General features: G+C 50.8%; 9 protein-coding genes across 9 annotated transcripts; 6 read left to right on the top strand and 3 right to left on the bottom strand.

The window, feature by feature from the left end:
* Nucleotides 1–172: 172 nt before the first annotated feature.
* Nucleotides 173–650, top strand: EPUS_08234 (Peptidyl-prolyl cis-trans isomerase pin4; the record flags this gene model as incomplete). The annotated part of the gene is made up of 3 exons (XM_007804247.1): nt 173–286; nt 344–446; nt 496–650. The coding sequence occupies 3 exons, from the start codon at nt 173–175 to the stop codon at nt 648–650; spliced, it is 372 nt and encodes a 123-aa protein (XP_007802438.1).
* A 932-nt stretch (nt 651–1,582) lies between these two features.
* Nucleotides 1,583–3,206, top strand: EPUS_08233 (uncharacterized protein; the record flags this gene model as incomplete). Its single annotated transcript, XM_007804246.1, has 3 exons — nt 1,583–2,007; nt 2,210–2,341; nt 2,447–3,206. The coding sequence occupies 3 exons, from the start codon at nt 1,583–1,585 to the stop codon at nt 3,204–3,206; spliced, it is 1,317 nt and encodes a 438-aa protein (XP_007802437.1).
* Nucleotides 3,207–4,014: 808 nt separating this feature from the next.
* Nucleotides 4,015–5,618, top strand: EPUS_08232 (uncharacterized protein; the record flags this gene model as incomplete). The annotated part of the gene is made up of 3 exons (XM_007804245.1): nt 4,015–4,162; nt 4,218–4,708; nt 4,758–5,618. The coding sequence occupies 3 exons, from the start codon at nt 4,015–4,017 to the stop codon at nt 5,616–5,618; spliced, it is 1,500 nt and encodes a 499-aa protein (XP_007802436.1).
* Nucleotides 5,619–6,137: 519 nt separating this feature from the next.
* EPUS_08231 (40S ribosomal protein S12) lies at nt 6,138–6,839 on the top strand (the record flags this gene model as incomplete). The annotated part of the gene is made up of 3 exons (XM_007804244.1): nt 6,138–6,140; nt 6,268–6,376; nt 6,499–6,839. 3 exons carry the CDS (start codon nt 6,138–6,140, stop codon nt 6,837–6,839), a joined length of 453 nt encoding a protein of 150 aa, XP_007802435.1.
* A 2,712-nt stretch (nt 6,840–9,551) lies between these two features.
* EPUS_08230 (uncharacterized protein) lies at nt 9,552–12,017 on the bottom strand (the record flags this gene model as incomplete). Its single annotated transcript, XM_007804243.1, has 2 exons — nt 9,552–11,903; nt 11,994–12,017. 2 exons carry the CDS (start codon nt 12,015–12,017, stop codon nt 9,552–9,554), a joined length of 2,376 nt encoding a protein of 791 aa, XP_007802434.1.
* A 990-nt stretch (nt 12,018–13,007) lies between these two features.
* On the bottom strand, nt 13,008–15,620 carry EPUS_08229 (uncharacterized protein; the record flags this gene model as incomplete). Its single annotated transcript, XM_007804242.1, has 1 exon — nt 13,008–15,620. One exon carries the CDS (start codon nt 15,618–15,620, stop codon nt 13,008–13,010), a length of 2,613 nt encoding a protein of 870 aa, XP_007802433.1.
* Nucleotides 15,621–17,853: 2,233 nt separating this feature from the next.
* EPUS_08228 (uncharacterized protein) lies at nt 17,854–20,622 on the top strand (the record flags this gene model as incomplete). The annotated part of the gene is made up of 2 exons (XM_007804241.1): nt 17,854–17,960; nt 18,018–20,622. The coding sequence occupies 2 exons, from the start codon at nt 17,854–17,856 to the stop codon at nt 20,620–20,622; spliced, it is 2,712 nt and encodes a 903-aa protein (XP_007802432.1).
* Nucleotides 20,623–21,130: 508 nt separating this feature from the next.
* EPUS_08227 (uncharacterized protein) lies at nt 21,131–21,992 on the bottom strand (the record flags this gene model as incomplete). Its single annotated transcript, XM_007804240.1, has 2 exons — nt 21,131–21,642; nt 21,695–21,992. 2 exons carry the CDS (start codon nt 21,990–21,992, stop codon nt 21,131–21,133), a joined length of 810 nt encoding a protein of 269 aa, XP_007802431.1.
* Nucleotides 21,993–23,181: 1,189 nt separating this feature from the next.
* EPUS_08226 (uncharacterized protein) lies at nt 23,182–24,168 on the top strand (the record flags this gene model as incomplete). Its single annotated transcript, XM_007804239.1, has 1 exon — nt 23,182–24,168. One exon carries the CDS (start codon nt 23,182–23,184, stop codon nt 24,166–24,168), a length of 987 nt encoding a protein of 328 aa, XP_007802430.1.
* Between the last annotated feature and the right edge of the window lie 775 nt (nt 24,169–24,943).

Here is a 24,943-nt window from a genome sequence, read left to right as displayed (position 1 = left end):
GGTTTCTGCGGTTGTGCTGAGTAATTATATTTCTCTTCGAGCAGAGATTACTGCACAGCCACAACCTCCACCACTCAATCCGCCAATCTCACATCCGTACGGGCTGCTCATTCCTCGTGTCAGCGAATCCCTGGCTTGAGGGAATAAGCAGGATCATCACAACGACCTCGCAATGGCTCCCAAGAACAAGGGCAAAGGCAAGGCCAGTGGAAAGGGTGATACGAATGATGACACAGCCTCGTCCAAGCTGAAGTCGGCTAATTCCATCAACGTTCGGCACATATTGGTATTGCTACCTTTGGACTGAAAACACTTGATCATATGCACTGATCAGAAGGTGCAGTGTGAAAAGCACTCTAGGAAGGAGGAAGCTCTAGCAAAGCTTCGAGAAGGTGTCAAGTTTGATGAAGTGGCACGAGAGTTTTCGGAAGACAAAGCGAGGCAAGGTAGGTGGAAATCTTGATGCTGTTTTTGCATATGTTCAATCTCTTACAGGGGGCTCGCTCGGCTGGAAGACGAGGGGAAGTCTCCACGGTGATTTCGAAAAGGTTGCGTACGAGCTTGAACCCAGTTCAACGAGTAGTCCCAAATATGCAGAGGTCAAAACAGGCTTTGGATATCATATCGTCATGGTCGAAGGCAGAAAATGAAGCACTCCGTTTGTCACATTGTTTTTTGCATGGCGGTCGGGCTGGAACAAGAGGATTCTTCCTCAGAATTCTATCTCCCTCCATGCACTCTCCGTGAGTCGTGAATGTTTTGTCAAGATTCAGGAAGTGTTTCTTCCACTTTCCCTTTCCATTCTGGATCTCGTTCCCAAAGAGATAAACTGAAAGATTTTCATTGAATCACTTCCACATTTTCGAACAACTAATTACTATGGAGATCAGTTGCTAATTGGATCAGTTACAAACGCTTTCATATAGAAAAGCCTAACGTGTAGGTGATCTCTATAGCTTCAGGCCACTATTTCTTCTATCCACGACGCTCCGTCGACTTGGGAGGAATGCCAGACACCTTACACCGCCCTCACAATCAACGCAACAACACACCACCTTTTCGCTTCTTCTCTGCTCTCGTTAGCTCTCTCTTCCTGCCAGGGTCTCCTTGTGCCATTCATATCACTCTCATATATTTCTGCAATACTGAGCTCTGCTCCAGCAGCGTCCTTATCCTTACACATTGAGAATTGTTTGAAGAAGTCCCCCACAATATTTCTCCCGGTGTGAAAGCCGGCAACAATCAAAGCACATGCCTCAGAGCTTTCTTTGGAGAGAAAATAGGCGATGGAGTTGACAAGATTGCCATGCTGAGAGGGCATCCAAAGGCAATCTGCCGCAATTATCCTAGTGTAATGATTGCGTTTCTTCTGCGCAAAGCTGTCCATGACCGAGCCCCACTCATGTGCTTCTATGGAGAAGTGCGGAGAAAGGTTTTCTCTCTTGGCTAGCTTGAGAATTTCTTGCACGTTGGCCTGGGTTGTGGAGGCAAGTGCTGGAGAGGATGGATGATCGGTAATACAGACTTCTGAAGCAACAGAGAGGATGGAAATCATGGAAGGAAGAGCTGTGCCTACATCAGGATGCAGCTTTGGTCAGCCATTGCAATGGCCATCTTGATTCGCCTTGGAATCGAGTTTCTCGTAACATCAAAGAAAGTACCCACCAGCTCCCAATTCAAGGACTCTTTCACCACGAACGTTCCAAAAGTGTCTATCAGACTCTGGCGACTCATGTTCAGACATTTGCTGGTGGCAGCGGCTGGCCGATTCTATCTTATCCGCTACCAACACGCCAGCGTCCCAGAGATAATGAGCGAAGAGCAGTCTAATACCATCTTGATCGGGATGCACGGGGACATGAACCGTGATTTCTCCATAAAGAGGCGACTGGTAGATCAGTGTATCACCGGGATTGCCATGGCTATTTATAGTAACATCAGAGAACAGTGCCGTAAGGGAAGAATGAAAGATCTCTTCCGGCTCTGGGTCAGATGGTGGTGGGATATGTATGCGTGATATGAGCATGAGCCCTCAAGAATTCGTACAGTTGACACAGCCCGGTTTTGGTGGAGGCTTGATACTGAAATGATTCTTCAGAGGCACAATGGTATTGTGAAAAACTCGGTCGAGCTAGTTTGATTGGAACCATGGACTCTGATTATGTAAATCTTTCTAACCCCGAGATTCGTATCGATCCGCCAACAATAGACCTGTACAAGAAGCCGCTTCCCCGGAAAGACAGTGCAAGAAGACAGTGTTGCGCAGTGCCATACACCATAATGTCGCCCGAGAATGCTTCTACAGCAATTTCAAGGGATTATCCAGGACACCTCCAACCTAGTGAGTTAGGAACAAAGCAGTAGTGCGTCTGTCAGTGCCACCACTTACATAACGCCTTCTTTGTATCTGAGCGTTTGACGCGTATCACTGACTATTGTCTTGTAGCTGGGATAATTATTATGAAGAAGAACTTGCCGCAATTCGGAATGAAGGCGCCGAAGACAGAGATATCGGGAGGCTATCGACATGGTTCGAGGATGTCAATGCACCTCAACGAGTATTGAATTTCCTGGTTAGCCCGGAGTTTCCCTTTGCACCATGCCATTTTCTTGCGGGCACTGTGAATGAGGCCCCGTGCATACTAGATCTAGGCACTGGCAACGGACAGACTTTGTTTCAACTACGTTTACAAGGCGGCTTCAGAGGACAAATGACAGGCTTAGACTATTCGAAAGCTTCTATTCAACTGGCCCAAGAGCTCGGAAAGAATCAACAAGACTGCCAGGACATTCGGTTCGAGGTGATGGACATTATCAGCGATGAGCCCAAAGAGCAAGAGTGGTGGCCCGAGGACGGGTTTGACTTGGTCCTTGACAAAGGCACATTTGATGCTATCTCCCTTTCCGAGGATGTCGTCGAATCTTCTACCTCAAATCTATCACAAACATATCAGGCGTCCGTCCGAATCCAAACCCTTTATCCTTCTCGGGCGCTCAGTATGGTCAAACCAGGAGGGTTTTTGTTGGTTACTAGTTGCAACTGGACGCAGGAGGAGCTGATCCATTGGTTTACCGGCGGCGCAACAGGATCGAGTCATTCCGCGTCCGTCTGGAAGTGTATAGAATATCCAAAATTCAAATTTGGAGGACAAGAGGGCCAGGGAGCGTGCACTGTCTGCTTCAGAAAGGCACTCTCATCTGAATAGAGTGTGAGAAGGGGGAAGCAGGGTCTTGCTCTGATCATACAATATGAATAGCTGTTCTCTGGTGAATCCTGAATCATGACTAGAACGGAATCTAGGAGACACTGGGAGGACTCGGAAACAGCGAACAGCGTGGACTGGCGCCAACATAAATCTCAACCTTGAGAATGTGTGATTGTCACAAGCCCGATTCTTTGGCAACATGTTCTTTTTTCGCCTCGATGTTTGCTGTATTCAGCTATACAAACGTCTACATCTTTCACCCCGTAGTAGTGGAATGTTGGTGAATTGTGGAGCTTGAACCACGCTCGGCTCGGCTTGACGTGGTGCAACATTACGTGACTCCTTTTCAGGTCCCAGATGGAATGGAACAGATAGCCGTTGGCATGGTAGTTGACCCGCGAATCACAGACCCAAGATATTCTCAATATGAGATACGATCAACAGTGTTTGGGCTAGAAATGTGAAATGACGTGGGAGGTGTGTCGTGTGCTGATTAGATACTGCATGATTGGGACCCGTGTATAGCAGGATTTCAGAGCTAACTTAAAGATATGCGGATAAATGTATGAGAGGTTGAGCAACATCCCCCTTCCGTCTATCGTTGCTTCAATGGGTGTAGAGTGTGACCAGCAACCCATGACTCTAAACGCTGCAAGATGACACCATCCTCTGTGCAAGTCGGCGGGCTCCCGCACAAGCTGAACTTCACAGATTCTTTGTTCCTATGAAGTAGGTTTCTACTCAAATACGGTCCCTTGCCAACCGGGGACAAATCCTCCTGGCAAGTACTAACGAAATAGCAGCCAACATGGCCAATATTATTAGCTTTTTGATCTGGCAGGCCACAGTGTACAGTTATGGTCTGTTCAACTTCTTTCTATACCTGGGACTTGTTGTCAGGAGCGGCACGTTCTTCAGTAAGCCAACAGAACAGGAGCAGAACGAATTCCTGCTGGGTGAAGCCAAATCCTCACACCATTCTCAGCTGGAAGGTCAGCTAACAGACAACAGCTCGAGACAAATACTGGAATCTTTCCCGGACTGTCTTCGATCTTCATCACCGCTTCTTGGTCCTCCGAAATGGTCTGAAACTTCATTACCTCACCAACATCGCAACCCTAGATCCTTCTGCCCCTCAGAGCAAGCACCTTGTGATCTTCCTTCATGGCTTCCCGGACAACTGTCTGTCATGGCGCTACGTCACAGATTCACCTTCTTTACGACAAAATACGACCTTGGTTGCTGTTGATCTTCCTGGGTATGGAGGTAGCGACAGCTTGCCGCGTTATGGCGCAACAGAGGTCATGGAGCCCTTGACGGAGTTCATCGTTGCAATGCGAGAAAAATACCTCAGGGTGGATGACAATGATAGCGGGCAAGAGGAGAGTCAGGTCAACAAAGTCCTCATTGTTGGGCATGATTGGGGTTGTCTTTTGGGTTACAGACTGGCAGCAGAAGCACCCAGTCTTGCCGATCGCTTTATATTGACCAACTGTCCTCACGTGAGTACATCCCTCAAGACTTTCATCCTACGTCTGATTGATAGCACAGCCTCAACTCGCTCTAAGCAACAAAGACCGCATCTTGACTGCTAGCAAGAAAATGATGATGACTTTCCTGCATGCGCCGCTGGCTAACTATCACTGCTTCCCCAAAGTTTTTGACGAGATGAAACCTTTGGCATATCAGGTCCTGCTCTTCGGCTATATTGCTGCTTTCCAGCTTCCCAAAGTGATGGTCAAATATCTTGGATGTGGCGGGAACTACGCCTTCATACGCGAAGCACTCAAAAGCAAACATGGTAAAGATAAAACTGCTTTCAACCCTCCGCATTCTCTTGCCATGACCATGGGTCCTGGACAGGCAGAATGCCGAACAACTACTGATCACGGGAAACCAGAACAGTATGGTGAAAGCGTGTTTGGCCGAGCTAAAGACTCAGACGAATGGTTCGTTAGCGCTACCGCATACTACCGAGATGGAGCTGCATTTGACAAGTGGGAGAAGTCGATTCACACCGTGGCAGCACTCCACAACATTGCAGTTGACAATGAGGCCTGCATGAAGAATAGACACTCTCGCAAACGTCGGCAGTCATCTGCGTCTTCCACACTGTTCTCTGATATTTGTGCCAGCAGTTTGAAAGCGCCTGCCACAATCATCTGGGGTCAGAGAGATCAGGCTTGCACGCAGCCAATCTGCTTGAACGGGATTGGTGATTATCTGGCTCGCGACAGTCAGGTACTTCTGCTGCCGAATACGGGTCACTGGACGCCTATTGAGAAGGCATCGAGGGAGAGTCTTAAGAGAATCCTGGAAAAGTTCGTCCAGAATGGCGATCTCCAGAAGGAAGACCTTCAGGAAGCTGTGAGGATGACGTACCCCAATGCGATTGTCAGCATCGACAAATAAAGCTGTGGGAGGGTATATCTAGACCTCGATCTCGAAAGGACGAGAAGAATACCTTCACAAATACTGATGACGGGGAAGGGAACCTTTTGACAAGCCAGCCCTGGCTTAGGAAATGATTACGAGGGTAGAGGCACAGACGTGCGAGAAAAGGTCCAAAACATCAGAAGCGATGGCTTTAGGAGTCTTTTATCAAGTTCTCTCTCACACAACCTCTCTGAACCGTGTAGCGAATGATATTCCATAGCAAACAGAAGAGATAACATTCTTCCTAATGCTGCTCCTGCTGTGGAAATGGCTTGCATATATGCCGAAAATAGTTTAGCTGGTACAAGTCTTGGCATGGTCTACCCACACAGCCAATTCTCCAAAATTGGAGCCAAAAGTTCGCAAATTGCTTCATGTGCACTACTAAGATCTCACCTTCTTTTCGGCACGCAAAGACTCTTTGAGGATCTTCCGACTTCCTGGTCAATACGATATTTAGCTTCTCAGTTGTGCAACGAGTAGCGAAAAACCAAGATGGTAAGTGTAGGGGTAGTTTGATTTGACTAAGAGCGGTGGAAGGGAGCTCCTGGCATTTCCTTCTGGGTCGACTTCAAAGGAAGGGTTCAGATTTAGCAGATCAACATGGCTAACATCTTCATTACAGTCGGACGGAGAAGAGCCCACGTCGCCTGTCGCTCCGGCGGACGAAGTCGAAGTCCCTGCGGATGCCTCTGGATCCTCTGGAAATATGTCTGTCCTTGACGCTTTGAAAGGTACGCCTGTAAAGGATATTCTGGAACATTAGCGATTGCTATACCATTCGAAAGCTCTTGGAAGCTCTTTTCCTAGCTCTAAGATGGGTTGAAATATATTCTAATACGATAACTCTTCACAGGCGTCCTCAAACTCGCGCTTATCCACGATGGTCTCGCTCGTGGCCTCCGCGAAGCTTCCAAAGCCCTTGATCGTCGCCAAGCCCACATGTGTGTCTTAAATGAAGGTTGTGAAGAAGAAGCATACAAGAAACTGGTTGTCGCACTTTGCTCTGAACACAAAATTCCTCTGATCAAAGTACCTGACGGAAAGCAACTGGGAGAGTGGGCTGGATTGTGCGTGCTTGATAGAGAGGGCAACGCGAGAAAAGTGGTCAACTGCAGCTGCGTGGTTGTAAGAGATTGGGGTGAGGAGAGCCAAGAACGAAGCGTGCTGTTGAACTATTTCCAGACCGAGCAATAAGACGTATATTGATGGAGGCTGGAGGCTGGTTGGCGGTTAAGGAGAGAATTATCAATCGAGCAAGAGCGTGCATTGGGAAAGGATCGATTACGGCTGAGATTCCATGCATACACATATTCTCATTCTACTTCACCCATCACAACCCTTCTTCTGGCAAAGTCGAGATCTAGGGATTCCGTGTTGCACATGCTCAGGAATTGTTCAGTCGCTTTTTCTCAATTATCTGGTCCAACCACTCGCAGCAGGCTTTGCCCGATACCTGTGCTTCCAGCCTCTTATGCTTGATTTGCGTCCATACAGAGCCCATGCCCGAGGGTTTCTACCAGCCATGAAAGCACATTCACAGGTTTGTGGGAAGATAGAAAGCCCAATTTCAACGTTCGTTGACTCAAAATCTACCACCTTGATTTTCTGGTCTACAATGGGCGTCAATCCAACCTGGGCTGCAAACTCCTCCATAAGACGGTGTTAGTATTGCACCTCATCCACCTATTTCCCTTCGAGCTGCTTATTCACACTCCTACCTACGCACTCATTCTCTGTCTCCTCTCCTTCCGCCCCGCCGTCTAAAAGACAATCAGCATCTCGAGCACGTGGAAAGCAAAGGAGGCTAGCATTCACCGTCCATTATGAAATGCGTGTAATACGCTCCTCTCGCCTTCCCTTTTCTCCGTGTCACCTGTCGTCTCCCCAACTCTCGGTCATTCATCTCGGCATTACCCATTCAGCGCACGATAGTAAGTTCCTCAACAGTTGCAATTACAAGTGTATAGCTCACAAGCCTTATACATCGCTTTCCTTACCTATGTCCACCGTTTCCTCTTATCCACGACTTTCCGGCTACTCAGAGACCAAATTTGGATTACTCTAGGATGCCTCCGACCAGTCCAGCTGGCGCAACGTGCATGAGCGTATAATATGACGGGATATGGGGAGATGGGACGGGACGGGACGGATCAGACCCTGGCTCGAACGCTCCGAAGTAAAGGCAAAGAGTATATCTTAATTTTGTATCCATCCGCGGCTGGGCGAGGCGAGGAGAGGGAGGCAGACAATCATCCCCCCTCTCCTGCTAAAGAAGACAAGGGAATAAGTAACTCTAGCTTCCACCCTCCACCCCATCACGCCCGCGTCGGCGCCGCGTTCATGTCCATATCCATATCCACGCCTATAGACTGGGTCTGGAGCTGGAAGCTACCAGCACCCCCATTCCCCTGTCCTCCTATCCCCTTATCCCCCATCATCTGATACACGTGTTTCCATTAGGCACAAGCTAATTCACGATCCTCCAAGGGCTAACCGAATCCTTTCGGTCCCACAGTCCCCCCCCTTCCTCCTCCTCCACGCAATATCCCATATCCCATATAAAATAAAACATACACACACCCGCCTCCCCATCCTCTGCAAGCCGGATACCAATGTCGGATACTTCCCTCGGAGGGAATGAAGTCATAAGTCATACTCTATACTGCATACTGCATACTGCATAAGGGATACGGTATACGGTATACGGTGGACAGTATACAGTATACAGTATACCTATCCTCAACGGGTCCAGAATGAAGTAGAAAGCGGCGAACAGGAAGTTCGGTCCATTCCACATGTTTCGAAAACCTCGATATCATGTATTTATATCAAGCGCAGTTTGATGGGGTAGGAAGGCAGGGAACACAGTTGTCTGTGTGTCTGTGTGTCTGTGTGTCTGTGTGTCTGTGTGTCTGTGTGTCTGTGTGTCTGTGTGTCTGTGTGTCTGTGTGTCTGTGTGTCTGTGTGTCTGTGTGTCTGTGTGTCTGTGTGTCTGTGTGTCTGTGTGTCTGTGTGTCTGTGTGTCTGTGTGTCTGTGTGTCTGTGTGTCTGTGTGTCTGTGTGTCTGTGTGTCTGTGTGTCTGTGTGTCTGTGTGTCTGTGTGTCTGTGTGTCTGTGTGTCTGTGTGTCTGTGTGTCTGTGTGTCTGTGTGTCTGTGTGTCTGTGTGTCTGTGTGTCTGTGTGTCTGTGTGTCTGTGTGTCTGTGTGTCTGTGTGTCTGTGTGTCTGTGTGTCTGTGTGTCTGTGTGTCTGTGTGTCTGTGTGTCTGTGTGTCTGTGTGTCTGTGTGTCTGTGTGTCTGTGTGTCTGTGTGTCTGTGTGTCTGTGTGTCTGTGTGTCTGTGTGTCTGTGTGTCTGTGTGTCTGTGTGTCTGTGTGTCTGTGTGTCTGTGTGTCTGTGTGTCTGTGTGTCTGTGTGTCTGTGTGTCTGTGTGTCTGTGTGTCTATATTACTATATGTGTGTGTATTTCTACGTAGGTATGTATATATATGTATATATGCACGTATATGTTGTGTTAGTGATATAATTTCCCGTCCCGTCCCGTCTCGTCTGTCTCTTTTTCTGTCTCGTTCGTGAAATGCAAACATGCTCTGTTGCTTCTGCTAGGTTTGGTTTGCTTTCGTTTCGCGCGGGTCTCATGGGTGTAGTGATGCAGGGGTGGATGGAGTGATGGATGGATATGAATTTAACAAAAAAGGGAACGGGATCCATGGTCTCGGATTGCTACTTGATCGATAACGAATGGCCAGAACATGACAAGCGATCCGCAACGGCAGAGAGGTGTGGCAGTGCACGACGACGGAGTCCTCTGTTCATCCATCCCCTTATCATCCCTTGCTCTGTCACTATCACTGCCCCACCAAAGCCATGTGCTCACCGCCAATCGCCTCCAATAACCATCCCATCGATCATCGAAATCCCAAAGCCGGCCACCTCGTCTTGATACCCACCCCACCTCCTCCGCCGCCGCCGCCGCCACCAGCACACCCGCCCTGCCCTTGAACCTGCGGCCTCAATTCCAAGACCTGAAAAGGCAGACTCCCGGGATCGTAATACAAGCCCTCGATCTCGCCCGTCTGGCGGCGTAAAGCGACATAGTAGAAGCCCGAGATGGTGAGGCCGTATGTCGTTGGATCACTACTGGTAATACTGATCGAATCTCGTGCCACTGGTTGCCCAGTCTCGCGGCTCTCATACCTGTCTTGGGGTTGAGCTGGGTTTCCACCTTGTGCTTCCTCGGCTGCGCCTCTGTCCTCTGCCTCGCCTTTGGCTGGTTGGCGGTCCGTGATAAAACACCGCTCCTTCCACCGCATCAGCACCCACTCCTTCAACAAGACGTTCTCAATCCAAGAGCGACTGCATAGGTGGGAGGCTATGATGTCTTCGCCTCCGAGTGCGTCTTCCACTGCATCTTCATCAACTTCTATCTCATCTTCATCAACATCTTCGTCATTGTCATCCCCGTCCTCGTTGATACGCAGGTGGCGGCTTGGGTATTTACCGGCGCGTTTGCTCCGAGCTATACCAGCACCACCACTTTGGTCTCTCTTGCCCTTTTCTTTTTCGAGGAGTTCTCGGAAGGGGCCGACACCACGCCAGTATCGTGCATCTATACTCACACCGCCTCCACCGCATCCATCCTCTGCCTCTCCACTCTGGCCCGTGCAGAAATTCTCCGTCTCCAACGAATGGATTTTGAAATCGATGATCTCACCCTCAAAGAAGGAGCGCATACTACTTGCATGTCCCTGCGAGGGCTGGGTAGTAGAAGTAGAAGAGGAGGAGGGTGAGATTTTACTCGGGATCTGGGTTGCGGACATTGTTCCGGAGAGGGTTTGGGTAGTGTGGTCGATGTCGTGAAGGGTTATTTTGACGGGCCAGTTGTCGGATGGGGCACACGGCAGATGAATATGGGATTGGTCATGATTGATTGATGGCGGGTGGGACGTGGCCGGGGAGCCGTGTTGCACGATTATGCTCGTTTCTGAAACAGGAACAGGCAGACGATCGCGGTAGCTGTTTGTGCTGAGGCGGGTATGGGATCGGCGACCTTGTCGGTCGTGGAGGGCTAGACTAGGGTCTTGATGGTAGTGGTCTGGTCGGAAGAAGGGGTCACGGTCGTGATGTGGGTTTCGGCTGAGGATTGCTGGCTGGTGGTCACGGGAAGTGTGCTGGCTGCCGGTGAAGACAGTTCCTGGTGTGAGCCAGGAGCATTCTGCCACAACAGGTAAAGACGAGGTGTCGACGATCAGGTCGGACAGTTTGGCGAAGCATTCAGAAACTCGGTTTTGTCTAGCCCTGCATGCATCGTCGATGGCTAGATCGGTGGCTAGTGTCAAGCCTTCTTCTAGTGTTTCACAGCGACGCAGCTTCGACAGGTAGCGAATGCTATTCTTTAGTCTTGCAAGAGAACTATTCTCCAAAAAGAGCTGGCGATAAGCATTCCTCAGGTCGGCTTGAGAAGCTAGGTTTCGCATTGCGGGATAGGGAGAGCCAGGGGTTTGCTGGTCAGGACGATGAAGACGAGCCCACGTGGACGCGCTTGATGTGAGGTCATTGTCTCGACGATCTCTGTCGAGTATGTAGCTTTGCAACGTTGATCTTGCGCGTGCGTTGAAACGCCGATGTTGCTCAATGGACTGGAGCAGAGCCGCGGTAGCGATCGAAGGGTCTCCTCGAGGCGGAGAGTAGCCTCTGCGAGCAGTTTCCGCCCAGGAGGGTGGTCTGGGAGCCGCTTCGTCCCGAGGATGTGTTCTTGATCTGCTGTGAGAATTCCTGAGGCTTTCCAAATTCAGCTGTCTGCTTTGCGGCCGGACTGATTGCGCAAAGGTGGGGACATTTGCGCGAGACAGCAATTCATGGTATAAATCTTCGTCGTCTGATCCCGGAGCCCAGTCATACAAAGACTGTCGTTGAGGCACGCGGTTGGCATAGCGTGTGCCTTCATCTTCTCGTAATATGGGTATTCTTCGACTCATCCCGACGTCAAAGCCGGGCTCTCGTAGTAAGGCAGCAAGTCTATTGTCCGCACCCCTCCACTGACTGTTGTCTTCAGGCTCCTCACCGACAGACTGTTCCTGGTAGAGCGATAACGCTGTAGCCCCTTGCAATCGGGTTCGCAGAGAGCTTATTGTACCGTTGCTTGGAAGTGCATCAGCTGGCGTTGTCAAAGTCGCAGCCAAGTCTGGGACAGGGCTGGAGATGAAGTCGAGTTGGTGAAGGTAGCGACCCGTCGTCTGCGGCGAGAATGAGGGACTTGGCTTTTGTTGTCGTCAGTACCGATTGCATGCCAGTCGCAGATCGCAGATCGCAGATAGCAGATGCGCAGTACACAGAGACGATATACTTACAGCTGTTGAGTTGGGTGGTGGCATGGTTCGAACGACCGATGAAACCAAGCCTCGAATACCTGCCAGGTCCGAGTGCCGAGTGCAGCCCTAACTCCCTAACTTACCGCCTAACTTACAGCATGGGAAGCTTAGTAAGGCAGGAATGGCGAGCAAGGTTGCAGACAGTCAGGATTGGCTGCAGTCTTGCCCACTGGCTGGCTGACCAAGTAACACAAGACACATTACTGATGGCATTCCTCTAGATTTCAGGAAGAAGGTGGGCACCAAGCTGTCACAGACGGCTCACACAAAGAGAAGAATCTCTCTAAGCCACGGTCGGCGCTTCAAAGAGGCATTTAGTTAGATTACTGTATGCTGAACATGCCGCAGCACCAAGGAGGCTTCAGACAGGTCTCGCACTTCAATCGCCACCAGCCTTTTGTTTATCTTTATCTTCATTGCTATCTTCATCTTTATCCGCAAACACGACACGGCTCTGGCCCATCTCGACGGACTCCGTAGTAGCGTAGTGGCGCTGCCAGAGAAAGCAGTCGGACCACTTCCCGCTGCTGCACGTCGAGAACCCTGTTGTGACACAGCAGGAATCGGGAAGTCAGATATTTGGGAACAGGGAGACCAATGACGGCCGGTGTATTGATCATGACTAGGCGATAGTGTTGCGTCTTATCGACAGTCTTATTTCGAGCAGGCCGCAAATTAGGCGCAATCTATCCCAACCTAGTTACGACGTATTGCTGTTCTACACTATCGTACAAACAGCGTACATCTCCATGCGGGTTTGCCATTATTATTGTCACCCCCCACTTCCCAAACAGCAGTGATAAGAACAAGAAGCTGTTGTTGAGCTCGAAAATGCAGAAACTCAATCACAAGATGAAGGTGGTCTTTTCGACCAGGATATTGCCCAAATGTAGCCAGCTCCAAATAAATCGCTCATGCCATGCTCGCTGCAGATGAAAGGCAGATAGAAATCAGGTAGGAACAACCTGTGACTAGACATCGATAAGCAGTTCTTCAAGAGACGACTCCCAATTCGCTATCCTTAAGACCACCATCACCGTTCCCATTGCCTCCTATTTCGGTGCCATTTCCAAGTGCAATCGAAAAGGTAGCAAAATTCAAGCTCAGGTCCACTCCTTCGGAGTTTAAAGGCATAGTGTCATTTCGGCTTGCCCGATTGAGTAGGAAGTCTTGGATATTATCCTGAACTTGAACTGCCGTGTTGAGCTGGCCAGATTGCTCAAGGACGAAGAGCACAGCTATACCAGCAAAATCAATTGTCTCAGGGCTAGGACTTTGGCTGGATGATGGAGATGATGAGGAGGACGAGGACGAGGACAAGGAGGAGGAGGAGGAGGTGGTGGTGGTAGAAGCGGAGGTTACGGAAGATGAAGGTGATGATAATGATGATGATGATGACGACGTCGACGACGATATAGGTATCGCTGACGCGGTAGAAGTCATCACAAAGACAATTCCATTAACGGTCGCAATCTGACGCTGCTCGAGCCGTGATGGAAGATCTGCTTGAGGAGCGGGAGTCGGTCGCAATGACGAGACGGAAACAGAGGTGGGAAGCAGAGTCTCAACAGCGACCTTCTGCGCAATATCCCGAACTTTCATGCTTTGGCTACCAAAGGTGACTAAAGCGTTCTCGCCTGTGCATGACAAGTTGTTCGAGGAGAACAGGCTCAAGATCACTGTGCTGTTCAAGGAGATACCATAGTTGGTGCTGGCGCCAATCAGGAGCCGATGTATCGCATTGCCCAATGTGGCGTTTGTGTACTGTTCCGTTCCGGTCATAATATCTGGTGTTGTGCATCCTGGACCAGCGACAGTGCTGCAACGGTCACCAGTGAAACCATTGACGCAAACACAGCGGCATGCATCGCCGCTGATAACACTAATACCGCCATTCTGACAAGGGACGGAAGCCGGACAATTCTCAAGACTCGATGGACCAGTAGCGTTCGCGGCAGCCCGCCGCTGGCGAGGAAGAACAATGAGCACAATCGGCACCACAATCGCTGCCGATATTAAGATCGCGAGAAGGAGCATAATAATGATGAAGGCACACAAGGACATGCCGCAGCAGCGCCGACCGCTCCGTGGCGTTTGGGCGCTGCCAGATTCATGTGAGCCCAGGTACGACATTCGTTGGTTGAGTTTCGAGGGGAAGGGTGATGGCCACCTCGACTCGATGCGTGCTCCATCTGGAGTACCGCGACTTGGAGGAGGAAATGAGGCAAGGATATCTGATATTGAACCGGATCGCCGTCGCTGCTGCTTTTTCTCAGCGTTGAACATGTCAAACAATCCTGTTCTGCTGGCTGTCTTCCCACGATCCAGGTTAGCCGCAAGTCGAGTTGCTCTCCGGATCAGATCGGGTAGACTGGTTATGCTGGCTCGAGCTTTAGAGTCTCTGACTGCTTCCATGTCCAGCTGTGGCGGTCTATGGTTTGACGGAACCTTTTCACTCATTGAAGGACCCTTCGAAACCGGCCGGTTGTCGACACCCAATGGACTGGCGGGCTGGCGAGCACTTCGACTAGCTGCCGAAGCAAGTGGAGATCTTGACCTGCCAATTGGTTCCACGAGTGTGGAAGAGCCCTTGCCACTATCCCGTGACGATGACCGCGAGTTGGATGGAGAACTTTCTATTATGATTGTGCGATTTCCACTAGTCACCTGTGAGGGACTGTCTCTACCAGGCGGTGTAGGAGTATTGTCACGGCTCGACCCTAGCGCGCCTGCAGCGACACCTGCCGAGATAGTGCCCAAGCCAATGGCTTCCTTCTTTCTACTCGAAATATTCTCAGCTGGATTTCGGATCTTCGTTAACGATGGCTTCATCTTCTTGCCCGCGCTGGCGTGTCGGACAAGTCCAGTAGTGTCATCATGCATCGATACGGTCGAGTATGGTGAAGCGGGAGAATTCCGAATCCCTTCTTCCTCCTCGGTCCTCTTGGGAATTCTATCGGAATTGTAATCGTCGGGGTGTGAACCCCAGCTAGAAGGTACCACTTTGCTGGAAGCATATGAAGCACGCGCCTTGGAGTTTGAATCCGTGCTCTCTTCTAGAATGGGAGAGAATAATGTTCCGTGAGGATATTGAGCACCTCCACCTCGTCTAGATGAAGAAGGCGGTACCAATTGAGTTTTGCGAGGGGCACCCGATGGGGGGGTTGTGTTCTTGGATCTGGGGAGTTCGAATGTTGAAGGCGTGGAGACATCCTCCGACGAAGTTCCTTCATCTGAACTTTGACCATGTGTTGTCTTTGGTGAGACTTTCCTTGATCTTTCCCAATACTGTGCAAGATCGTCATTGGACTTAGGGGGAGTCCTTGAAGGCAAGTAACTTCGAGCCTTGGCTGCCTGAATAGGCATGACTTCGTTCGGGCGAGGCGGTCTGGAAGGGTGCGGACCACGGGGAGAGAACGGCTGGGTAGAGTTGGCAGGTCTATTTGGAGAGCCGCGCCCAGTTGGAGAGCCGATGGGAGTACTATACTCGGATGCGGGACTTTCGTTTGGTCTTTCTCGAAGCTTCTGGGCTGGACTCGGACCAGGTCCGTAATGAGATGGGTTTGCCGAACCTGAAGATGGCGCTGGGAAATGCTTTCGATCCATCTGATCAGATCCCTTGGTAAATCTTCCTGGGATCACCAAGCACGCGGTGGCTGACGACTAGGGTGGGTATCCGTCACCCTTCCACGACAATGCATAGCATAACACTTTCCACACGGGATAATCCGTCTTAAGAGGCCGTATATGTCGGATTGCCCAAGTAGGGCTCTTCGGAGAGAAAACAACTCGAGCACGTATTCGATGAAGACTTGAATGTGAGAGGATGTCAATGGGGCAGGATGCTGAAGTTCCAGCGTTCGGGGTAGGATAGGTCTCTGGCAGCGTTGATAATCCTGAAGCTGCTCAACGGAGGTATTGGATGAGCTTGCTCTGCAGCGAGGAATGAAGTTGGGAAGGACGGGGAAATCGGAAACTTCGGAAGATCTGCTGAGACTTGCGCCGGATAGCTTCAGCTTGTCAGGATTGAATAGAACAGAGAAAGACGGCGAGAACCAGGACGTCGTTGTTGCACCAGGCGAGAAGTGAAGGCTGATGCAACAGAAGCTCACTACATAATGGTGAAGCTGCTGAGGTTGGTTGAGCCATTCCCGAAGAGACGAGCAACAGGCACGCTTGTACGGTAACTTATCGAGCATCATTACCATGGGTGTGCAGAAATGAGATGGGGGACACAAGCGGGAACGATGGCTGGAAGGGAACAGATCTAGGCTGGAGGGCTGTGATTGGGGGTTAGTGCCTTGCTGAAGGGCTGGTGTGTCAGTGGCGCGTCTGCAGGAACAAGGTCAGTTAAGTTAGGCTGCGTACTACTGCGTACTAAGTCAAGGTGGACCCCACAAGCCACGTTGGAGAACATGGCAAAATGTTCCAACAAACATAGCCACAAGAAACATAAAAAGATGCTGCTGGCTGTAGGTTGCACAATTGACTCAGGCCCTGATCCACCACATGCGCATGTAGTTGTGTATTCCTGTACACAGACACATAACCCTCATCGTCCATCGCCTTGGGGAGCTGTATTCCGGCACTTCTCCTCGTCACACCAAAGCAGTGGGGACTTCTACCTCTTAGCGAGATGACAGGAGCATCCGATATCACCTGGACGGGGGGTTTACACTCTGGTGATCTTTGGTGGGTGTGCAGCTAAAGGCATATTTCAAATTGATGGCAACGCCAAGTCCGCACTGCCTCGGGGGCCGGCCAAGTGTGTTTGAGAAGTGGGAGGGATCAAGGTATGATTGAAGGAATTAAGGGTTACTACGGAGGGATTGAGGGCATTGACCGGTTGACAGCCCCCTCGGGATGTCCTGGAAAGATCTCACAATTACGGCGATACGAAAATAATACTCAGTTACTCACCGCAATAATGTGTTCAGTTATAAGTAATGAGGAGGTAAACTACCCCCAAGCTACTGAAGTAGCCCTTCTCTGCCGGTAGCCGCTGCTAAGCCACATTCAGCCAATCAGGCATCCCAATCCCAGATCAAAGCGATTGCTTCTCTTCTCTCCTTCTCTTCTTCTCCTCTCTGGGACGAGTCGAAACCATAATCGCAAACAACCAAAGTCATCTTATGTGGTGTGTCTTCGAAGTTCCATTCAATGAATTGCTGTACTGCCCCAAATCAGCAAAGAGACAGTGCTGGAACCTTGAGAGATTTCCGACATCTCCCGTTTTTATATGCGAGACAATCTCCCGCTCAGGAACATCATCCCTGTTCTCGACAACTCGTAGGTCTTGCATAGGCCATCATCTACTTGTGATCTCACATCATCAAAATAACGCAGAGAGTGGTTGCCCTCCAGCTCAGAAGGGATGTAGGTACCTCTCTGAGGCGCTTGATCAACGAGGCTAGCAACCTGTGTGAGGAATGACTCGTATAACCGCTGGTCCTCCGTCCAGAATCAGCCTCTTCATTTGCTTGACACTATTCCTTTTATCTCCTAATCAACACAGGACTTCAGGCCAAGTCCGTCTGCAGATACTATGCCACAACCAGCATTTGTCTGTACTCAGTCGCACCTTCTGCGGTGTTGCAAACCTTGCTACCGCTTTCCTCGCCCCCGATGCTTCTTGAGCTTGAGCTGCTATTGTGCTCAGTGAATACCCGTCCCAAGAAAATGGTCTTTTACGAATTGTGCATGTTTTTCTCTGTAGTCCTCTTCAACTCTGTCACTGTCGTCTTTCTTTGATTTTTTGCTACTCAGCGTTTGAGCGCTTGGTGATCTCTCTTTTCCGTTCTCGTCCTCGTCCTCGTCCTCGTCCTCGTTTTGTCGTACAATGAAAGTCCTGTCAGAGTCAAGTCCTCCCGTGGATGGATGCAGGTCACCACAGTCAGGTTATGAACCAGCAACACCAGGTCGTGCGTTCTCCCACGCCACCTCGCTGTTGTGTAACGTCCATCTCTTATTGCGCCTGTTATCGGACTCATGCTAATGCTGCAGCCGTCTCGCAGCGCCAATCGAGGCTCCAGACAGGCTCTCGTCACACGCTTTCTCACTGGTACCGCAAACGGCCAACCTACCTTCTGCGGACGAGGAGCAGCTTGTTGCCCTGCAATCAACAGCGCCCAGCACTCCTTCTGTGTCGCTTTCAAATATTGGTAGGAAACGCTCCCTTGTGTCACCATTGGCTAGATCGGGAGCTACTCCTGGTTATGTTTCCCAGATGCAAAGAATATTTCAGGACGCAAAAGCCTCACTCCAACTCGACGCGGCCATTGCAAGCTCACCCACTGGATCGATTGCTTCAAGGCTGCCCGGCATACCAGCCAAGATGGTCGGCCGTCACCATTGCAACACTGTTGGCTTCAATGCGACGAATTGGAGATATTCCACTGTGCCTCAGGGCTTGGCAGACGCAGACTTGGATGTCAGAGAACCTTTCCCTGTGGAGTCTCCTGGGCTCCCGGATCATGATCTTGTCAAAAAGCACACACGGGCCGTGGCTCAAGAGCCAATCAGCAGTGGCTTCACCTCCCCGGTTGCAGCTGAAATGAATGATGCTGTAATGGAAACCACAGCTTCTCTGCCTCTTCTACCTATATTTAGCTCAACCAAAAGCGACCAACCCACGGCAAGCCCATTGGCAAGTTCTGGCTACCGCCAGGACCCGGCACTTGTTATGACGTCCACAGAACTCGAGCAACCAATGACGAATATGCATATAAGTCACGTCGACGCTTGGCTGAATGGCGTTCTCCAGGATTCGCCCAACGAGCAGCGAGAGAAGAGGATTCGCTCGACAGACGATAAATTGCGTGTCTCACCTGCTCACGATGTGGTTGATATAGATATGGATAACTCCAAACTTCCACAAGAAATCATCTTATCAACGCCTGCAAAGGCCGCCGCGGAGTCTGCTAAGCTCAAGCGAGATCTGCTGGGAATCGGAGTGAGAACATCTGGCGACAAAGAGAGCGTCAGACCAGAACCTCGCAGTGCCAGTAGTGCTCTTCGCTGCACAACTCCAACCGCGAACCTCTTGAGCGTACCTACTGTACAAATTACTCCATCGCCAGATTTTCCTCATGGTTCTCCACCACCTAGTCCAGTCCAGCCGGTACAGCTTACTCCTGCTCTGCCTTTTCGACGAGTTGATTCGACTGGCAGTCCTTTCCCAATCCTGAAAGAGAAATCACCTAACCCGGCAGTGCGAGGCTATTACTCACCACCACCGCATCAACAGTTTGCTTCTCCCCCACAGGGGCCCCAAACTTCGCCTCCGCCCCATCAGCAATACTCTACACTTTATTCTCCTCCTCAAGAACATCACACAGGCCCATGCGCCTCTCAGCACTATCCTTCTATCGAACAATCTACATTTCATAACAAACCTCCTCCTCCTCCTCCAGCTGCTCCATGGTCCCAACAATTGATATACCTCCATGGGCCACCACTCCACCGTACACCTTCAGAGGTGGCTTATTCTCCTACTGCAGATCGGCCATATTATTCGTTCTCAACTGCGGCCGCAGCCCACTCAGGCTCTTCCGCTGCACCTGACTCGAGAATCAGGGATGCATACCGCACAGACACCCTGACGCCATTCGAAGTGCCTACAACGCGATTCCGTAAGATCGGCCTTGGCGCCACTGCCCAAATGAAAGGTGCTACTCATCGCACTGCCTTTGCTGTGCCAGCCGCAAGAACAGCTAGACCAGCCCCATCAAGAGCACCAACAGCTAGCGGGAAGCGACCTCCTGCCGCCAATGACCCCAGGATGGGGCTTTCCAGAGCCAATACCGCGGGTGCAAGGAAATACTATGCGCATACCCAGCGGCGTCCAATAGGAGGACCGGTGCCAGAGGAAGTGACATTTAGGAGTAGTCCTCCGAGACCGGCAGGTCAGTTTCATGCGGCCCCGAGGCGGAAGAAAATGAGGAGGAGCCTAAGCGGGGTGGATGGGTTGTCGCTTACCAGGCAAGAGAAAAAGGGTTGTCATAGTGAGAACAGGGAAGGGGCTGAGCTTGAAAGGGGTATACATATGGAACTGCGGGTCGATGAGGAGGGGAGGTTTGTTGGGGGAAGTCCAGCACAGGATGGCGTAACGACCATTCTTAGGGGTCGGGCTCAAGGAGACGTGGACAATGAAAAATCTTCGGTCAATGCGGTTTGCGAGAACCAGAGGATGCTTGTGAGGAAATCAGCGTCGACCGTGAAACACCATCTCGAGACATCGCCAACACCATACCAGAAGCTACCCGCTGATCAACGAGGCGAAGAAGAAGAAGAAGTTAGGGAGCTGAGCCCCTATGTCAGTCCTTACCGGAAGGGAAAGGGTCCCAAACTCCGCGATGAGGAGAGGAGGCCGAGTTATTGGGATAGCGATATTTTGCCCACTGGCGTCGTCATCACTGGTCAGCGCGGACGGAGGGAAGGTAGGAGGTTTGGGGACCAGGCTGAGCGTAGATGGAAGGCGAACATTGAGGAGATGCCGGGGGGCGAGGAGAAAGAGAACTGGGACCCGGAACCGGGACTAGATGGAGAGAAGATGGATGGTGATGGTCATGATGGTCATGGGGTGGAAAGAATGGAGATTGGGGAGTGAATACTGGGAAGAAAGGGGTTTGTTAATGCTTTCAGTGCTTTACGGGGAAAAAGGGGTTGGATGGATAAGGGAGAAGCTTTTCTTAATAACGGAAATGAAATAGCGAAACAGGTTGTCCGATGCAGCAGCTGCAGCGGTTACTGCTTTTGGTTGTTCCCCCCCAATTCACTTAGCCGGTGTGACATGTCAATATTTGTTTGTATACCATGTGTAAGCATTGAGATACAGTCAGAATTATAGATGCTATATTCTGCATTTGGAGGGTGCTTGTGATGGGCATATTATGGCAGCGTGCTTTGATCAGTGGGTTGGCTAGCTAGTAATTATCGATGCAATTTCAACATTCTAGGACTTGGACACTCTTCGGTTCGTGAGGAGGGGCTCTCCTTGTTCCTCCAGCTGACATCTTGCCCTTGCTGGGGATTACTCTTGTCCTCGTCCTCGTCCTCGTCCTTGGAAATTGCCCCGACCGTCTAAATCACCCCCTCCCTTCTTGGAGATGTTGGACCTATCTCTCGGCATCCGCATTCCATCTGTCATCTGCATCGTCCTGACCCGTCAAGCGGGTGAGCCCGGCTTCGGCCCTCAATTTCCGGATCCGGGACTCTAAATCCGTCATCTCCAGCTGGATGTTGAGGAGGTGCGGGATGGGCCCTCCGACGGCGCATGCGAAGGATGTTTGGGCGGCGCGGAGGGATGCCGGCACGAGGACGCCGTACCAGTTTAGCGGGTTGGGGGGTTTCTTGGACTTAGACTTGGACCTAGGGTGCGGGTTTGTGGTATGGTCTGGAGGCTGGGTTGGGGAGAGGGAGGATGGTGAGGTTCGAGGGAGCCTGGTGTTCGTGTTGGGATCGGCGGTTCGAGTCGACGACGGCTTTTCATCACGAGGAGAAATCAAAGCTTGCGCTGTCATCTCGCTGGGGACTGGACTGTGCGGTGTGGTGTCATCCGGGTCCTCACCGGCTGGGATGAGTTGTTCGGTGGTGGTGTAGCGTATCGTGCCTCCGCTGGAGTGCGACCCTCGTGGATCAGCTCCCTCGACATGCTTCCGACACGCTTCAGCCCCAAGCACGTCGTCGGCCTTGGCCTTCGTTTGGATCCTCACCCTCCTCCCTGCTTTCATGCGCGCATCGTATCCCTCCTCGCCGTAACGGCGGGGCCAAGGAGAGGAAGCCGGCGGAGAAGGTCTGGGAGAGTTCTGCCCGTAACGTCTGATATGTATCGAGACGGTCGAGGTAGATCTCTAGGAGGGCGTCGAGGCGCGATATTGGGTCGGAGGTCTCCTGAGCGTTTGGGGGGGATGGGGAGCTGGAGGTGGAGGTGGAGGTGGAGGATGCAGGGGGGGTCGGTAATACTGGGGGTTTGCTCATTGGGTGGTGAGATTGATAGCCCAGAGGGGGAGAATTCACACACTCTCGTTGATCTTGTGCGAAGCGTACTACGGTAATTTGTAATAATACAAGTACGATATTCGTATCACACTAGCAGTTACCATAGTACTACGTATGTACGGGGTAAGATTGATTGGCAATTCATCATACGTGGTATTGAATCCGTATTGAAGCCTAATCACACTCTTACACAATGTGTCATCTTCTATCTTTCTCTCTTGTCCTCCCTCCGTCAAACCCCTTTCCCCTCCCCCTTCCTCCCGATCATCTTTACATCTTTACATCCTTGGAAGCTGCAGTAAGTCGTCATCCAAACCAACCTTCAACTGTCGTATGTCGTATGTCGTGCAGGGGGAGCAGACAGTCCACCGAGTTCCGCCTCTTCTCTTCGCCAGAGCTCTGACTGCGAAGTTGGAGATCAACACATGCTTTGGCACTAACCTTGTTCACGCAGATATGTGGACAGCGCTTGATGAAGCGAACATCAGGGGGATTCTTAGGACATTTTACAATAAGATTTGTCCCATCTCGTTAAAACACGAATCTTTACACAATCGGGCCACTGAGTCATGGAGATATATCCAAGCGGCAATATTCCAAGCGAACGAAATCGAATTATCCTGGGCTCGCTCTGTTCGTAGAGGCCAGAACCCGCTTCTGGCTTTGAGGCTGGAGCTGGTGCTGGTGCTGGTGCTGGAGCCGGAGCCGGAGCATGCTTCGAAGAATTTCCCGCACAATAATACCACGACCTTTGTCTGGCGAGGTAGCTGAGTACCTTCGAGTCTTCCAACGTCATGATGAAATGGCAGCAGGTTCAAAGATGCTGGGGCACAAACCGTGCAGAGGTCTGTTCGTCTGTTCATCCTTTCAGGTTCGGTGTGCAGCATAACTAAAGAGGAATGTTGTATCCGTTTTCATCTATCTAGCATTCCCCCTTCCTTTATTGCGTTCTTGTCCACCCTATAAAATCCCGAGTCACTACTCAACATTCCATCTGCCTGGTTTTCACTAGTTCTTGTCACGTTTCGTGGTGGTTTGCATATAGTTACATCAACAAAATATTCGTCCTATACACTTCGCCATTAGCTGTCAAGATGTTCTGGTCAGTCTCCACATTGAAATTTTGCGTGAGAAATGTTGTCATTGGGTCTAACCAGTGCACAGTGAGATGAGTCCGCCCATGCGGAATTCTGTCGTCAAGCTCAATGAGCAGCGCTTCCGACTTGGATCGTCAATGATATGCGAGCAAACTGATGTAGCGGATCCCTCCAGCCTCCTTGCCAGCTGGCAGGACAATGGGAAAACTTTCATTCTACGCAAAGAGGCGGTGCATGAGTATAATATGCTACCGAGCACCTCACCCGCCAACATGGTGCATGAAGCCGGCACGTCAGCTGCGGTTTGGCTGCTAGGCAAGGATACATTCTGCAAGGTCAAAGGATGGTGTGAGGGCATGGAAGCAGAAAGCGAGACGATTGATTTTGTCCGGACGCAATGTCCTGATATTCCTGTGCCAGAAGTTATTTTCTCTTGGATCGACACTGATTGGTCTCGCTCCTTCACGCTCATCAAAAGGGTCGCTGGGAAGACGTTGGACGAAAGGTGGCCTTCGCTATCTCCGTCACAGCGATCTGAGATTGTCGACAAGGTTGTTGAGTATTGTAAGAAGCTTTCCATGGTCACGTCGTCAAAGCTTGAAAGCGCAACAGGAAAAGGTCTCTGCGACAATCACCTCAATGTTGCTGCCCCTGATAGTCATCCCACTTGGAAGCCACGACTGCTTGGTCCCATGTCGGGTGACGACTTCAAGGAATTTCTGCGCCAACGAACCAGCCGAGACGCGCAAGGCATTGTTCCCTCTGTTGGCGAGCATTTTCTTTTCTACCATGCCGACCTGGGTCCCACCAATATCATCATCTCCGAGGATGCGAAGGTGACAGGAATCTTGGACTGGGAGTGTGCCGCTTTCTTTCCTCGATTCTGGCTCGCACTTAAACCGGGAATCAGTGCTGGCTTTTTCCTCAGTCGCGAGTCTGTTGGCGAAGACAAAGCGGCCCGATTCGGCTGGGGCGACCCTTTCTACAAGGGCTTGATGGCACAAGGCTTTGACTCTACCGATAGTGACCTCGCCTGGTGGAAAGGCCTGGCCAAGTGAATCATAAGTTCCCTAGTGACACTCGGCCCTACTTGGGAGAAGGGAGAAGAAGGTTAGATCCCGACATTTGGCATGAGCTTGCGCTTTGTGGAGGAGTTTGGTCATCTCAGAAAGGCCAATGTCTCCAGTATCTGGGATTCATGCAAAGTCTTCCCACTAAACTCTGTGCTAATGACAAAACCTTGAAATTCTCAATCCGTGAAATATCCCAAAAAGAAACTGGTACGCAACAGATTGCCTTCTAGCTCAAAACCTGGCCGGCCTTCGCCCTTCGCCCTTCACTTCTTTCCCTCCCCCCCTCTCCTTTCCACAACAATGGCAGCAAAATACATTGCTGCTCACCGGCATAAGATCATCAGCAGCGCTGCTGTCGATGCATCTGAGAGGAGTTAGTCTGTGAAAAGTTGCAAAGAAGCCTTGATCAAGTACCTTCAGGCCTTCTTTCCCTGATGAACCTTTCCACTTCCGCCAGTCAGTTGCTGCTTGCACCATTCGCACTCGCCGGCGCCGGTCATGTTGTTCATCTTGCAGGTGCAACAATTCTCTTGGTCGACAGGAATGCTGATGGGGGCTTGGGCCATGGCGACAAGGAAGGTTACCGTGTTGCGCGCTGGTTTAGATAGGTGGTGTTGTGGTCAAAGACGAAGGCTGTGGTGTTCTGGATGCGGTTTGGAAGCAGCGAGAAAGAGAAGAGAGGATGTGCCGTGTAGAGATGAGTAGTAGGGTCTGCCAGTCAGTCGCTTCACGAGAACGACGACCACCTTTATACAGTTTT

The sequence above is a fragment of the Endocarpon pusillum genome, assembly GCF_000464535.1.
Source record: "Endocarpon pusillum Z07020 unplaced genomic scaffold scaffold3052, whole genome shotgun sequence".
NCBI lineage: Eukaryota > Fungi > Ascomycota > Eurotiomycetes > Verrucariales > Verrucariaceae > Endocarpon > Endocarpon pusillum.
This window is presented reverse-complemented; position numbering and strand designations above follow the sequence as displayed.